The 16,923-nt window shown below is 38.3% G+C and overlaps 1 protein-coding gene and 1 long non-coding RNA gene across 5 annotated transcripts in view; one reads left to right on the top strand and one right to left on the bottom strand.

The window, feature by feature from the left end:
• The first annotated feature begins 5,404 nt into the window (after positions 1 to 5,404).
• On the top strand, positions 5,405 to 6,224 carry LOC122621746. 2 transcript variants are annotated; one of them, XR_006326243.1, is made up of 3 exons: positions 5,405 to 5,537; positions 5,643 to 6,020; positions 6,096 to 6,224. It is a non-coding gene; the product is annotated as an uncharacterized LOC122621746 (long non-coding RNA). The 2 variants fall into 2 exon arrangements; XR_006326244.1 differs by having other exon boundaries at positions 5,407 to 5,563.
• Positions 6,225 to 9,257: 3,033 nt separating this feature from the next.
• LOC122622081 overlaps positions 9,258 to 16,923 on the bottom strand; it is a 28,618-nt gene continuing 20,952 nt past the window's right edge. For 2 of the 3 annotated variants that reach the window (XM_043800251.1, XM_043800253.1), the window contains exons 5-15: positions 12,439 to 12,552; positions 12,216 to 12,353; positions 11,958 to 12,095; positions 11,784 to 11,872; positions 11,296 to 11,423; positions 11,092 to 11,211; positions 10,877 to 11,022; positions 10,634 to 10,808; positions 10,262 to 10,575; positions 9,659 to 9,856; positions 9,258 to 9,596 (exon numbers count right to left, since the gene is read on the bottom strand). In XM_043800251.1, the coding sequence (XP_043656186.1) occupies positions 9,493 to 9,596; positions 9,659 to 9,856; positions 10,262 to 10,575; positions 10,634 to 10,808; positions 10,877 to 11,022; positions 11,092 to 11,211; positions 11,296 to 11,423; positions 11,784 to 11,872; positions 11,958 to 12,095; positions 12,216 to 12,353; positions 12,439 to 12,552 (1,664 nt within the window). In that variant the 3' untranslated portion in view covers positions 9,258 to 9,492. Of the gene's footprint in view, positions 9,597 to 9,658; positions 9,857 to 10,261; positions 10,576 to 10,633; positions 10,809 to 10,876; positions 11,023 to 11,091; positions 11,212 to 11,295; positions 11,424 to 11,783; positions 11,873 to 11,957; positions 12,096 to 12,215; positions 12,354 to 12,438; positions 12,562 to 16,923 lie in introns of all 3 variants that reach the window. The other variant, XM_043800252.1, reaches the window with a different exon arrangement.

The raw sequence follows: 16,923 nt of genomic DNA, 5'->3' as shown, positions 1-16,923 counted from the left end.
CTAAATCATGCATACTCATCTTTACAAATTTGAGTTTTTACTACTACAAAAGTGTGCTTTCAAAAAAATGTGTTTTATTATTTTAAAATATTACATTACAAGTATGGATCTAAAAATGTACAGATATCCCTATGTATTAGCAGCGCATTGATCCCAAAGCGTTTCCGTTACTAAGAAAAAAAAGGTATTGGCTTCTTAAATATACTTACCGAAATTGGCCAAAAAAAATATTTTTATACAACGTCTAAGACCTAACATGAAATAAAAATATAAATGAATTTGAAAGAACTACAAGATGATCCACAATAATATGAACCCTTCAATAATAGGTATAATTTATCTCGATTACCCCAAACATAATCAGTCGAAGTGGTTTAGCCTCTTGGCACAATCAACGTAAAATTGTAAAATCCATATAGGTAGGGTGTGATATTAAACTGTTCCCATTCACGATCGCGTTTAATAATCAACTACAAACTAAAAATCTTGAAAGGTAGGATTTATAAAGCATACTAATTAACTTTATAGGTAGGCATTGAACTTACGCTGTTTTTTTATGGTATATTCGGCAACTACAACATAAACCACAATAATATTAACCCTTCAATAATATGTATGATTTATCTCGATTATCCCAAACATAATCAGTCGAAAAGGCTTAGCTTCTTGATAAAAAAATATACTTAAATTTGTAAAATCCATATAGGTAGGGTGTGATATAAAACTGTTCCCATTCACGATCGCGTTTAATAATCAACTACAAAATACAAAACTTGAAAGGTAGGGTTTATAAAGCTCACTAATCAACTTAATAGCTAGGAATAGAACGTACGCTGTTTTTTATATGGTATACTTCGGCAACTACAACATAAACCACAATAATATGAACCCCTCACTAATAGGTATGATTTATCTCGATTACACCAAACATAATCAGTCGATAAGGCTTAGCCTCTTGGTAAAATCAACTTAAAATTGTTAAATCCATTTAGGTAGGGTGTAATATTAAACTGTTCCTATTCACGACGTGTTTCATAATCAACTACAAAGTAAAAAAAATTGAAAGGTAGGATTTATACAGCATACTAATCAACTTAATAGGTGGAAATAGAACGTAAGCGGTTTTTTATATGGTATACTTCCGCAACTACAAGATGATCGACAATAATATGAACCCTTCAATAATAGGTATAATTTATCTCGATTACCCCAAAAAATAATCAGTCGAAAAGGTTTAGCCCCTAGGTAAAATAAACATAAATTTGTAAAATCCATATAGGTAGAGTGTGATATTAAACGGTTCCCATTTACAATCGCGTTTCATAATCAACTACAAAATAAAAAAAAAACCTGAAAGGTATAGGTATGATTTATCTCGATTATCCCAAACATAATCAGTCGAAAAGGCTTAGCCTCTTGGTAAAATCAACTTAAAATTGTAAAATCCATATAGATAGGGTGTGATATTAAACTGTTCCCATTCAAGACGTGTTTCATAATCAACTACAAAATAAAAAACTTGAAAGGTAGGATTTATTAAGCATACTAATTAACTTTATAGGTAGGCATTGAACTTACGTTGTTTTTATATGGTATATTCGGCAACTACAACATAAACCACAATAATATGAACCCTTCAATAATAGGTATGATTTATCTCGATTATCCCAAACATAATCAGTCGAAAAGGCTTAGCCTCTTGATAAAAAAATATACTTAAATTTGTAAAATCCATATAGGTAGGGTGTGATATAAAACTGTTCCCATTCACGATCGCGTTTAATAATCAACTACAAAATACAAAACTTGAAAGGTATGGTTTATAAAGCTCACTAATCAACTTAATAGCTAGGAATAGAACGTACGCTGTTTTTTATATGGTATACTTCGGCAACTACAAAATAAACCACAATAATATGAACCCTTTAATAATAGGTATGATTTATCTCTATTATCCCAAACATATTCAGTCGAAAAGGTTTAGCCTCTTGATAAAAAAATATACTTAAATTTGTAAAACCCATATAGGTAGGGTGTGATATAAAACTGTTCCCATTCACGATCGCGTTTAATAATCAACTACAAAATACAAAACTTGAAAGGTAGGGTTTATAAAGCTCACTAATCAACTTAATAGGTAGGAATAGAACGTACGCTGTTTTTTATATGGTATACTTCGGCAACTACAACATAAACCACAATAATATGAACCCCTCACTAATAGGTATGATTTATCTTGATTACCCCAAACATAATCAGTCGATAAGGCTTAGCCTCTTGGTAAAATCAACTTAAAATTGTTAAATCCATTTAGGTAGGGTGTGATATTAAACTGTTCTTATTCTCGACCCTTACTTGAAAGCTAGGGTTTATAAAGCATACTAATTAACTCATAGGTAGGCATTGAAGTTACGTTGTATTTAATATGGTATACTTTAGCTAGTACCAGATGAACCACAATAATATGAACCCTTCAATAATAGGTATAACTTACCCAAAACATAATGAGTCGAAAAAGCTTAGTCTTTTGGTAAAATCAACTTAAAATTTTAAAATGCATATAGGTAGGGTGTGATGTAAGACAAAAAGATAAAACATCTTGAATTTGACACATCAATAAAAATTTCCAAACTTATAAAAAAATTAAAAAATATCAAAACTGTTTTCAAAATTGTGGGCGTGGCAGTTTTGGGCGGCTTGTGATCGTTAGAGTAGGCGTGGAAACATGAATCGACAAACTTGAGCTGCGTCTATTACACTGGAGTTTGCATGCTGGTGTCTCCTTGCTTTTATAGTTCCTGAGATCTCGACGTTCATACGGACGGACGGACAGACGGACGGACATGGCCAGATTGACTTGGCTATTGATCCTGATCAGGATTTATATACTTTATATGGTCGGAACCGCATCCTTCTGACTGTTACATACTTTTCAACGAAACTAGTATACCCTTTTACTCGGCAATTAACGGATATAATTATACCCACAAAAAATTATTTAAATTTAAAAAAAATACCACGCGAATTACGTTACAAGAAGCATTTCTTGCATTAAATACAAAAATGGATTAGATACCACTTTTCGAACAAAGTTGACATTTAATGAATACTAGCTATTATACAATGTTGGATTAAATTCTTCCTTTTTAACGAAATTCACTTTAAGAAAATACACACAACCTGAGATAAACATATAAACCAACTTCAAACTCAGCAATTTAAACACTTCTGAAGTAACTCTTTCTCTGTCAAAGCAAAATTCATTCGAATTTAGACGATTTGTTAAAAAAAGAACGTTAAAAAGAAAAACGTAAAAATGGTTCCTATGTTGTTCGATTTTTGGTTTATAGTACACACTTACTCAAATTCAATTCGTTTATGTACAAATATATTGATTTCCGGATTTGGTATTATTTGGAATGTCATAAAGCCTATAAAGTCACTCTGAAAGCTACCTAAGAACATTTTTCAGTAGTGCAAGATATTTTTAATTTTTTATTCAAATGCAAATGGGATACTTGCTTTTTTAATATCGGAGAAAGAATTTATTTTCATGACAATAAAATCTTGTCACCTAAGAATGCACTTTGAATGTTACTGGAAATGTTAAACAAGTATGAATGTTAATGCTTATTTTTGGTTTCCACTTACAAGAACCGTATATATGGTATATCTAAACTAATAAACATATTATGGACTTATGTAGAGAACAAACAAATTTAAACGCAGTATTGGCCATATAAAACCTTAATAGCAATATTGGTTGTTTTTGACAATTTTTTCCAATGCTTACCCTTTCGTATTTTCTACAAATTTTCACACCTTACCCATTTTACTTTGCATCTTGTGCTTCATTTTACTCTCACTTTGGTTTTCCGTTGGATTCTATACATAATAAAACAAGAGAGTTCCCCGACTATTTGATGCCCGTTACTCAGCTAGTGGAAGTGCGAAGGAGAAATTTCAACATTGACAGTTGTTGGCGGTTTGTGGGCGTTAGAGTGGGCGTGGCAAACAAACTCTACGAGTAACGGGTATACCTACGCGAAATAACAAAAACCAATTTGATAAAATAATGTATTATTCAACAAATGAATTAAGAATTTTGACTCCTTAACTGCGCCACCAACATTCTAAAGAACTAGCATTGCCCTTATTTCTAACCTCTTCCACTAAGTATAAATATGCGTATACTAAATCATACATACTCATCTTTACAAATTTGAGTTTTTACTACTACAAAAGTGTGCTTTCAAAAAAATGTGTTTTATTATTTTAAAATATTGCGACATTACAAGTATGGATCTAAAAATGTACAGATATCCCTATGTATTATCATCGCATTGATCCAAAAGCGTTTCCCTTACTAAGAAAAAAAAGTTAATGGCTTCTTAAATATACTTACCGAAATTGGCCAAAAAAAATATTTTTATACAACGTCTAAGCCCTAACATGAAATTAGCATGGTATAAATGAATTTGAAGGAATTTGGTTTATTTTAACATTAAACATTTATATTATATATCAAATTGGAAGACTCCTGGAATGTTATGGTTTTTTATATCCCCCCATTTTCCGATATTGTTTTACTTTTGGTAATGTATGGATGTGGACTTTAGGCGCATTACATTGATATTTTATAGCACGAATCTATTTCTTACTTATTTCTTGTTTAATCTCTACATGTTTTGCCTAAAACCAACTTTGGTAGTTTTGCGGAATCTATAAACCATAATGTGGTTAGAAGGAAACCGCAACCCCCAAAGACATTAAAAAATTCATTTACTTTACGTACGTACAAAAAAGCATCAGGTTTTCGGGTGAGGTTTCTGATGCTTTGTCTCTTAAGTTTTTCCTAACAACTAGTCCCTATTTTGGTACTACGAATACCATATCGAAAAACCTCACCCACCAAAAGTATGAACAGAGAGATAAAAATTTCAATATAAAAACTTGTCAGTCATGATTTATTCGATGACTATGGCAACACAAATTCGCAACCTACCGAAGAAAGGATGAGCCCAATGCTACAAGAAGGATGTTGATGAAGGATGCTATAACTACTCCCTAACATGTTGACGTTATCTTCTGCCAACCCTGGATTCCGAACATCCCTAAAAATCAAAATTTAAATAAAAATAAATTTTTAACTCCATTTATTAATAAATCAAAATACACCTTTATTGTACATAAACGGTATACATATAAATAAAATGTTTCAAAACCTCCAAATGTGAAATTAAATAAAGTTTCTTGACTATCAGCTAAAGGAGGTTCAATGAGAACTAAGATATGTAAGTAGTTAAGCGACTTTTTCGCAAGGTCTCAATAAAAATTGCAAAACACTTAAATAAAAAATGAAAATTTTTTAAAACTGTGGGCGTCACAACTTTTGACATGTCGATATATATTGGAAAGGCAAATAATGAACTTAAAATAATTTTCAAAAGTATGTGTGCATATCTAACCCGTTTCGAGGACAATCAAGCCTTAATACCCCCGCTGATACGAAATCCGTCCGATCACTATGGCACAAGGTAGACGACGCCTAGTTGGCAAACAGGTTTTCTTCTAAGCATCTCAAGCTCCAGCTGCTCCGTTCTAACCCTTTATTTCGTCTGGCTTTCGGCTTCCACCAATAGATAAAGTGCTTTTTTAGGAGGTTATCTTCGCTGGCCAACTTTCCGGGACCTTTGCACGGCGCTATACATAGACAACCCGAGCTTTACGCCTAAGAAAAATTTGTTTCATTTAAATGTCAAAACTAAAGGAAAGGCTCATGCCTTAGTTTCTAATAATTTTTTGACCATGATTCTGATAACCTAGGGGCAGTCGGGTTTTTGGATTTTTAGTTTAAAGAAAATAACCGTCAAAATAATGGTAAGCGATAGGTATGCCCTTATCCCCATCAAAAAGCCCGACTTCGCGCGTCAAGTTCCAGGGACATCATATTCGGGCCTCGTTGGAAAGGTCCCTTCAAATTAAGATTTCTGGGTTCCATACTGCATCATAGATGGCAGGTAGGTATTTTATCTTACCAATGCCGAGCCAACTACGAAATCCATCTGCTACGAAAGTGCACCGTTTTTCCGCAGCTCATTTCTATGAACTTCAAACGCCATCAACTCACCACAGAGCCCGAGGCAAACTAATGAGGATTCATCAAGCACAGCTTTCAAGCAGGGCATTTTCTGCCCTGCCCTGCTGCCCATATGAAATGCATGAAGAAAACGTTTACACCCTTGCTAAAAGCTTTTTTATTGAATATTTGGTATCTTAGTAAATTGATAGTTAGTATGGTTAATAATAATAAAATATTGTTATCTTGTGTTTATCTTGTGATAGGGAGACTCCTCGACTATCTGATACCTCAGATAGCTGGTGGAAGTGCAAAGGAGAAATTTCCACACTGACAGTTTTTGGCGGTTTGCGGGCGTTATAGTGGGCGTGGCAACATGAATCGACATGCTTGCGCTATGGCTCTAGAGTCTGTATGCTTAATCTCTACTTTCTAGCTTTTGTAGTTCCTGAGATCTCGACGTTCATACGGACGGACAGACTCGGTCAGATGGACTCGGCTATTGATCCTGATCAAGAAAATATATACTTTATATATATATATATATATATACTGCCCCAAACCCAGTCTGATCGCTTCAGATTAAAATTCACTAAATATTTATTTTTAATTAGTTTGTATTTGTATTTATATTAGCTTAAAAAACAAATCCAAACAAGGTAAGAACACAGTATTCAAAACATTCAATTATTGACGAAAATTGCATACATATTTCTTCACACACATGAACTAAACCGACGGCATAATTACATTCATTTCCATTCTGCTTGCTGCACCCGTTAAAATAGACAATTAAAATGATTTATAAAATCGCATTGAATATAAAAATCACTTATATCTAATGCTTAGCGTTCACACTCAAATGGAGCAGCCACGCCCACAAGCTGAAGCGGCCGCCCATCACACATAAGTCGACTGCAATAGGCCATACACAGAAACTGGATAAAAATTCAAGCGTTGCTTTGTCTATTTACAAAAATATGTTTGCACGTTTTGGTTTGGATTCATAATTAATGTTTGCCGTTTAATTAAGTAGCAGTTTTTAGAAACATTCGAATACTTTTGTGCAGACCGTTTGGAACATCATAACACACTACGGTTCTGACAATGATACAAGTTGGGAACTTAGGCTGGATCATGAAGCCGCTTCAGAATTTGAAGACCGAAAGTGTTGGGATGTTGAGGGGATAGTAAAGTGTCTCTGTTTAACAATTGCAAAATAAATCAGAAAAGCGACTACCAAGAGGAATTTCCTGGTTGGAGTCCTGGTGATGGAGGATGGGCTTTAAAGCTGTCCCTTGACTTCAAGTATTATTCGATATTTCGTTTGATTCATGTGTCTTCGGTTTTGTTCTTTAAAATGCTTTTATCATTATTTAATATGCTCGTATTCGTATGTACGTTTTAAAAGCTGACAACAAATGGAAATGCCTATTTAAAGAGAGGTACACTTAAAAAAACGTTCAAGCACAGCGTCTGCCACTTCGCCCGATCATCATTGTACATTTTTGTACATCTCATCTCGACTACTGATTTGTCTGGCCACAACGATATGGTGTGCTGCTTCTTCTGCCTTCCTGCTTCGTGCTTCCGGTTCAGGTTCCGCTTCGGTATTTCCTATCCGTTTTTCTATTAGGTGTCGGCCTGCTGTTCGAGTTAATAATTCATTATCTTCGTATTTCTATATAAGTGTTGCTGAATGTATACATAGTATTTAGAAAGTAACCCATATCTTACTCATCCGTCCGCAGCAGTGCACATCGGTGTCCTGCCCGCCAAGTCGTCGGATCCCTAGCCACAATCCTTTCGTCCTTTAGCTAACTAGGAATTAGTTACATATGTATACACACACCGTATCGCGTACCGGGGTCAATTCGCATTACATTCAATATTTACATGGAACTCAAAGTTACGCTTCATAAATTTTGACTAGTTGCCTTGAAGGGGTCTCTTCTCTCTGCTTATGTTCTGGCTACTCCTTAATGGTTACTCGATACTCGTTATTAGTTCGCTTAGGTTTTCGTTTTGGAATTTGCGCAAAATGATTGCTTACTACATCGAGAGAAAAATGCTAGTTTTTGAAATCCTTTGGATACACTTGATCATCATTAATTCCTCGCTCAAACCCTAGCAGATGTTGTCTGTTTGTTCTGTTTCTTCCGGTTCCTCTACAAATGCAGTCCGCTTTTGTGCTTCTATCAGAGATTTACACAGTTCTTTATTCTAGACCTATATCACCGCTTAATTGTCTTAAACACTCTAATTATTTTAGCATCCTTCGCTACCGACCTGACACCATCTGTCTTTCATTCGTTTGGTTGAGTCGTGAGCTTATCTTTGTTGTTGTGTTGTTTTGTTTGTGTCTTACAAAGTACGTTGATTGATTATGAAAGTGGTGTGCCTCTACTTATTAAAGTTGCTCGAATCTCTCACTTTTTTTTTTTACATACCTACGTATGTATACTTGCCAGTATATGTATATAACTATTACAATGAATCATACAATATATGCGTACTCTGCAAGGTATTAATTATGTATTATGAAACCAATGCGATCCTATGCAAAACGTTATTCATTATATATACTCGTATGTATGTATGCACGATTTTGCGTTTTGTACATAAAAATATATTGTTTATTTATGCCATATGTGTTTATGCTGAGCTGCACGCAGCGTTATAATCATGGAGTGGCCAACCATCGGTCATTTGCTTGTTTGTACATTTTGAAAGCATCGCGAAATCGGATTTTCACATTTATATTGTATAGTTTAAAATGTTCTGCCTTCGTCCTGTTTCTCTTATGTACTTTGTTGTAGGAAACATTTCGGAAATTATATAAAAAAATACATGTCATACAATACACTACAAGATGATTAAAAAAAAAACGAAACGAAGAAGCTTTTAGCTTGTGTTCGTATAGTTCTGATGTCTTTTCTCTGGTTGGTTTTATGTTCTAAACGCTTAACGGGTAATCGTACTATAAATAAATAGCATTCTCAGCATACTTGCGTTCATAGTGGCGCTACTTTTAGTAATAGACGCGTTTTATTAGGCCAAATAGCGCTGACCTAAGGCTGTATTGCAAACCATTTTCCATATTGTGTGCTCCTGTGTGTCTTAACTATCGAAATCTTGTTTATTTTAAGAACTTAGAACTAAACAAAAGTGTGTATCATTACTAAAGAAAAAACAATATATTATATACAGCCAAACCAGCGCGAAATGGTTTGATTTCGCCTTACACATGCTACACGAAATATACAATAAGTCTTAGATGTGTCTTGTATACATGTCGATCATAATGGGATTTGGTTTCGGGGAATTAGTGATGTATACGTAGCGCTTTGGCTTGTCACGCGTAGGTGCCTACATATGTACGTCTAGTTGTAGTTCCTGCCACTTGTTATCCCTCAGCTGTGCAGTTGAAGCCATGACGCCATCGCCATAACCATCAGGAGCAGCCAATTGGCCAGGTGAGCTTGCGCTGCACTGGCGCCCGTTTCGCCACATTTACCTACGGGTTGGAAATTCGAAGCTTTATGTTCTGTATTTTAGGTATTTCGAGCAATTTCTCACCCAAAACTGACAGGTTGGCCTCCAAATGGTGATCGGGTGGCTTCTGTGTGCCGCGATAGCAGGCATCGCCCACTACCAACTTGGCAGCTGTGCCTTCCGTGGGTCGATAGGTCAGACACACTCCGTGCTTGCTGCCCTTGTGGCGCGCTATGATGTAGAAAGTGCTGTTCTCGCTCCAGGATCCGTGACAGGAGTACTCTGCACATAGACAAGAGAGATATGATTTATATTTCATTATATACAATATCATTAATATTACTGTAATACAATGATGTAAAATCAATTAGTTCTGCAGTCAAAGAACTTATATTGAAGAAACACAACAGGTAAATAATTCCAAATATCTCGGTGCCCTTAAATCACGGAGTAAGATTGTTAGCAGTGTTCGCTTCTTAAATATGGGTCAAGTGATCGTAGAGAACTGATCGAGTGGCCTTAATTATTACCGCCTGATGACCAAAATCATTGAAAGATATTCAGCACTAAGTGAAAAAATGAAAATGCTAAGCTTCAGCCAAATCGTGACGGTAAGGAATTTATCAAATGCTACATCGACAAACTGTCAATATAGATTACTCCCATAGTAATGTGACATCTACTCACCCTCTTCACCATCCACGCTGCACAGCGGACTAACGTCTATCAAGTTTTCCGCCGTACAGCCCACCCAAAGCTGCCGCTGGGCATTGTAGTTGGGTACACAACCGGGAACATCCCGTCGATTCCGTGTGGCCACGAAGCCCACGCTTGTATCGCTGCTGTTGACCTTTTCCAGGACCAACGCCTCCTGCTGCTGCAGATGCTCCTGCGGATCCTTAGGTGCGTTGCGGCGACTGCGAACGGGCAGGCCTCGGGTATTGGCATGCCAGGAGCCGCGCTCCATGCGCTCCGCGTTTCGGAAACTCAACGAACTGTGTCTGTGACCATCGAAATAGATTAATAAAAGGCAGAGGAGGCGCCACACAGAGCTCATACCCTTTATGTCCGAAATTTCCCGAGTCAGCGCCCTCGTGGTGGTGATGTCCGTGGCCCAGATGCGATTTTCCGTTGTGATTGCGCTTGTGGCGTGTGGCCAGGTACGGCGGTCCGATGGCGCCACGTAGCGAGTAGATGCCCTCCATCGGACAAATGGCCAGGTCGGGATTGCTTGCTGAAGAACGACATAAACAAACGTTTGAGAAGGCTCGCAGAGGCGGCGGGCAAGTCAGTGCAGCTTACCCAGCAAGGTAATGTAGGCCATCTTATTGATGTCAAAGTGATCCGGTGCACAGGCGTCCTCCAGGCGAATGGCAGGCTTGCCGGTCTGTATCTCGATGACGAACGTGTCCCGGCGGTAGAACATCATGCACATGAATCCCGATTGGCTACCGGCGGACAAGGGGGGGTGGACATTGAAATCGGAGGCTGGGTATTTTCAATTTGGGGCCACTTACCACCCGGTGGTGTAGTGCACCACGGCCATCATTTCTGTCGGAGTCTGTTTATTTATTTGCTCGCACAGCGCACGTGTCTCCATATAGCCGTTGGGCTTAATAATGTGCACGGACCCGTCGCTGCAAAGTGGATGTTCGGGTTCAGGTTCGGTTACGTTTTCGAATTTGGATGACAACTTGGCCGCAGGCCTGATTGCTACTCACTTGGAATGATAATTGTAGACGGCATTGCCCATGAGGGCATGCCAGTGGCGGGGTCCCTTGAACCAGGCCGGGAAGTCGCATCGCTCGGCGATGGGCGGTTTTCGCAGCGACATGATACGTGAGCCAACCTGTGGGCGGCAGTTGGTGGGATTAGGAACTGGGCGTGGTCTTTCAACACTCGAAACAATAGTGTTGCATATAATGATTTCATTTCAATGTTAAAAGGAAGTTTTCTAGCTCCCTAATAGGCCGCGAACAAATTTAAACACACATAAAAGGGTGTTGGTTTATAATGAATCGCTTAACGAAAAATGACATTGGAACACACAACATATTAATTGTTTATGCTTAAAGCTATCTATGGCTATACGAACTATGCGAACAAGTACATTTTTTTTCGAGTGCAGCTAAAGTAAAATGGCAGGTGAACAGGGTGAGGCAGTTTCGGAGTGGGAGTGAGATCTGGACGGGGTGTGGAAAATGCTTACCTCGGCACTGTCTAAGCCATTGCAAGTGGCGTCGCCGGATTGGGCCAGCTTATATTCGGCATCCTTGGAGCTGAGCATACTGGGTCCGCCTGCAAAGGGTACAAGTGTACGGGTATTAGGGCCCAAACAAAAGTTCATCCTGTTTGCCCGGGGGCTGGATGGGAAGCTGCTTACCCATCAGCGAGGAGATTTTCTCGTAGACAAAGCAGCGATAGCGCTCCTCATTGGAAATGGCGTGATGGTGCGAGACGAGACCGACCAAGTAGCGTGAGTTGCCGTCCTTCCAGGTTGCCAGGCAAGTCAGCTCCTCGACTTCAGGAGCACCACCGAAAAGAAAGGAAGCAAGAAGGAAGGAAGGATGTTCGTCTTGAGCTCCGGCCAGGCACAGAAAGGCGATGAGTCATTGGCGCCTGCGGAGGAGGCGGTTCTTACCCGTACTCTCGGTGCCCTGGACATCAGGACAGGCCTGGAAGCTCAACAGGAGGCGGCTCTCCTCCGTGCAGCTCTCAATGTTGGACACCGGCGACTTGCACTCCCCGTGCCCGCGATTGTACGTGAAGATGAAGGGCCCTGCGAAAGATATGGTTGTAGATCCCCCTTGGCAAAGTCCCTGAAGTGCCCCAAGTTCCTGGCGGGGCTTGGGTGGGCTACTTACCCTTGAGCGGACACTTGACCGGCTCGGCGCTCTCCCGGAATAGCGAGTAGAGCAGGGCATCGCCCGGAATCTGGTCGCAGAGATTCTGTAAAGTCTCACGGCCCTTGCAAAAGTCTGGGGGACATGATTATTTTAAAAGCACAAATAAAAATTCAATTAATGCAAATCGCAAATTAGATGGTCGTTGAACACAGAACACACAGAAGTAGGAAAAAATAGTAGTAGTAGTTATAGAAGTGGTGGTGGTAGTAGTAGCAGTATTAGTAGTAGAAAGCAGTAAGGTTTTTAGTGGGAGCAGAGTTGGTAAGTAGTAAACTGTACTAAGTAATAGCAAAACATTAAGGTAAGGGCATGGTTGAAAGGAAATCAAGTCTACAAAGGGCTAGGGATGTGAAAATTATGTTTTATATATATTTTTATTTTTTGGTTTTGTCTTTTTTTTCAACTTTTTGTTGAGTGCCGCACTGGAAGCTGCCCTGCTGCTTGGCTGTTGGGATGTTGGACTGTTGGGACGTTGGGATGTTGGGATTTCTCATGCGGGGCCATCGCCAAGCATGCCATTTAAATTGCACAGAAATTTGTTTAATTAAGTGGCCGCTGATGCTGATGGTCCGGGAGAAAATTGCGCAAATAAATGACGAAATGGAGCTCTAAATCAGCAAAAATGTCGCAAGTCGAGCGTTGCGAGTTGCTTTTGCTGTTTGGAAAGGCAAAGGCAAAGGCAAAGGCAACTTGCCACCGCGGTCATGCGCCCAGCTTGGAGCTGCCAGTGCGGCACCGAGTGGAGAAACAACAACGATTTCTGTGGAAATGTGTAAAAAGCAGCGGTAAGTACAATACATAAGTAAGATAAGTATGTAACTTCCAGAAAAATACAACAAAAATATATAGGAGACAACAAAGAAAGAGGCAAACAAACCAAAGGCGGTAAGGAACAACAAACCAAGGACTTATGACGTTCACAGAAATAACTTAAAGACAAGAGTTTTTCATTTTCAGCGGCGCTTCCTTGGGCTGTGAAACTGCACTGCCCAACTTTTGTATTGTAAACTCAACTGAAGGGCACGACACGTTCAAAAAAATAACCGAAAAGCAAAAACACACACTTGGTTCATCTTGTTCTTCCGGCGTTACAACCAAAAGCACGGGATCTGGATGGGTTTTGGATTGGGATTGAGATTGGGATGGGGATGGGATTGAAATTGGAATTGGGATAGGCCTTGTCGTGGTAGGGGAAGGTGGAGCTGGGCGGGGAAACAGAGGCAATTCAGGTCGTAAAATAATGTTAGTGCCTGGTAGGGCCGTATATAAGGTAGTTGTTGCTAGAGCAAGCATAACATTTGAATCAACTAAATAATAATAACAAACATTTACTCATGATGAATAAATTGGGTAATCGGTGGTTTATGGTTTCTTTGATGGCAAACGCGAGAGATATATGTGGCACATATATATATGGCATATATATGCTCTTGTGGTAAAGGGTCCTCTCTTTTTTCGTTTTCTTTTTACTGGTAAGAGTTGTAGAGTTGTGGGTGTAAAGTTAATTGTAACTAAAATCCGTTTCGTGTAAGTATACACCAACAGATACAGATACAGATACAGATATGGACATAATATATACATAAACACATTCAGGCATTGTTCTCAACAGTACAAAATGTTTACATCTAAAAAGACACACAACAAACGGTTTTTGTATTCGTATTTGGTTTTTATTCAACTTTTCTTTCAGCAAATTGAATTGTTTCAGTTGGTTTCTTTAGCATTACACAGGCTATGGCAAGGAACTCAAAAACAGGCACACGCAGAGTCGCAAATAGAGTAAAATAATTATGGAAAAAGTTACCAATTACGTATGTAATATGTGTGGTGTAAAAAGCCAGGATATGCAGGATACACTCGGGTGTAATCGACTGAATTGGAGAGATGGGTGGATGGGATTTCAGGTTTGCTGGTTTTCAGGACCGGCCTTGTGGCGTTTTTGAGTAATGATTGTAATTAAGTAGCAACTACACTTTATGAGTTATACAAGGCACAAAAGAAAGGTGTAGAGTGGGTGTGGCATTGTATGAGTGTCGTGTGTCATGTGTGTGTGAGAGTGGGTGGGGGTATCGGATGTTATTTATATTCATTTTTTTGGAGGGATAGTACGTGTGTGTGTGTGTGTGTGTATGTGTGCGTGTAATGGTCAAATACTACGGAAAAGCGTTTGTAGCATATATATGGGAGTATATCATGACAAGGCAAAAAACGACATCACAGACATGGAAAAACGTAAGAAAAAAATGTAAAATAAATTATAATACTTTTGCAGTTGGTTTTCGGTATTCTCTTTACGATTTTTTGGATTTTTTTTTAGATTTTTTGTCTTTGTATAGCGGTCAGACGGACCGTTAAGCGCAGAGTTACATATATTAGATAGCCGGGCTAAATTGCAGTATACAACAGAGTATAGTGGCCCAAAAACATTCTAACGCACACGCACAACACGAACAACAATGATAAACGAGAGACACACACAGCTAGGAGTAGGAACAACAAAGGATTGAACCAACCAACGAACTAACGAATGAACGAACGAACAAACGACACAATTGTAACTTATGAGTAACCGAGAGCAGAAATTGTTGAGTTTCATGTTAAAATTACATTAATTAAATTACACACATGTATGTACAGAACGTAGGGAGTACCGACTGCACTGAACTCAACTGAACCGAACTGAACAGAACAGAACAGAACTAAGCTGAATGGAAACTAATTAAACAACAACAAAGCAACTGAGGAAACCAAAAAATCGAAACAACCAAAGCTGGGAACCAAACTGAAAAGGACACAAACACGGACACACAGAAAGGAAAGAACAACACATAATGGTGAACCCATAGAGCAAATAGTAGTACGAATAGTAGTAGTAGTAGGGTAGTAGTAAGGTAAAGTAGTAGTAGGTTGTTAGGTTAGGTAGAATGTAGTAAGAAGAAAGTACAATAAGTAATTGATAAATGAGACAATTATACTAGCGGTCACCGGGCAGCCCATCCCAACATTTCATCATATCATCATACAAAGATGTACTCGATATATAATATATTCGTGGCTAGATACATATCACTTTGCTGTGGTTCGTTATCTTTCTTCTTCTCATTTTTTCTCATAGGCATGTGCAAAGGAGCACAAAATTTAGCTGAAATCCTTTCTTGTTGACATCCACAAAATTGAATTAGAAAACAAAGTATGACAGAGAGTAGGTAAAGTAATGAGCACATGGCTTTCTATACAGATGTGTCTCGAATTCGCTTTCGTAGGCTCTATGGAAACCAGAGAATTTTCCTGTTTTAATCCTTTTTTTATTAAAGCGAAAACAGAACTCAAAAGCGGGAGTTGTGAGGGATTGTGGTGGGTTTTTCGGGTGCGGTTGGGTGCATTTTGGGGATCGGACAACTGAAGGAAACTTAACAAACCGGTAAATGAAATTCGAAAGGCATTCTTTTTGAAATGGAATGGGCATTTGGGTTGTACGATTTCCAAGAGCTTGGCAGGCTCGATCTGATTAGATTAAAAAAAAAACAAGGCAAGAATTATTTCCAAAAACATGATTAGCCATAATAAGGAGATTTACAAACCGTTCGCTCGGATCACAATCAAATTTGAAGCTTAGAGAAGAAACATTGGTGAACTGAGAGGTATGGAGTTATATTACAAGTGTGTTTATGTACATCTCTTCATGCACCGCTACCAATCTTGGAAATCCTACTTTCAACTTCGTCACACGCCGAAGCTCCAGATTTGGGTTAATCTTCTTTTGTTTTACTTTAACTCGCTCATGGTTTTACTGTACAAAGTTGATGATGATTTTTGTTAGCAGTGGATTAATATAAACATTAATAATCATAATCATGTACAAATACAAAGAGTTATATATAATATTCAAAAAACAAAATCAAAGCGTCTCAATTGGTGACAACGAACAGTATCTCAAAAGTAACTGAAAATCAAATCAATCAGTAGTAAATATGTATGTAAGTATGTATGTACCAACAAACAAACACAATTAAATATTTGTACAAGAGAATATATGGAATTTGGACCTTTATTTACAGCGTTGTGTGTAATTGTTATTGTTATTGTCATTGTTCATATTCACATTTCTACGACTGTCGTTTGCCGTGAGGTTATCGCCTCTGCTTCTGCTTCTAAATCAGATTATCATTCCGATTCGAATTCTGCCTCTGCTGATGATGATTATTTTACGTGGCTGCGCGAATTTATTGTTTGCAGTTCTGTCGAATTTGGCTTTAATGCACGAGGCTAGTTTATGGTATACAGCCCTTCTCTACACTCCCCAATTTCCCAAAATATTCGGCAAGGGACCACGGAGGCTAGACACGCAAAGATAAGTGAGCCGGGCATAAAAATAATAAATAAGTATCAACAAAACACAAAACACAGAACACAGAACCTAACCGTAGCCGTAACCGTAAC

This window comes from Drosophila teissieri, chromosome 3R (assembly GCF_016746235.2).
Source record: "Drosophila teissieri strain GT53w chromosome 3R, Prin_Dtei_1.1, whole genome shotgun sequence".
Classification (NCBI taxonomy): Eukaryota; Metazoa; Arthropoda; class Insecta; order Diptera; family Drosophilidae; genus Drosophila; species Drosophila teissieri.
The sequence above is the reverse complement of the archived record's forward strand: the minus strand, read 5'-3'. Positions and strand labels throughout refer to the sequence as shown.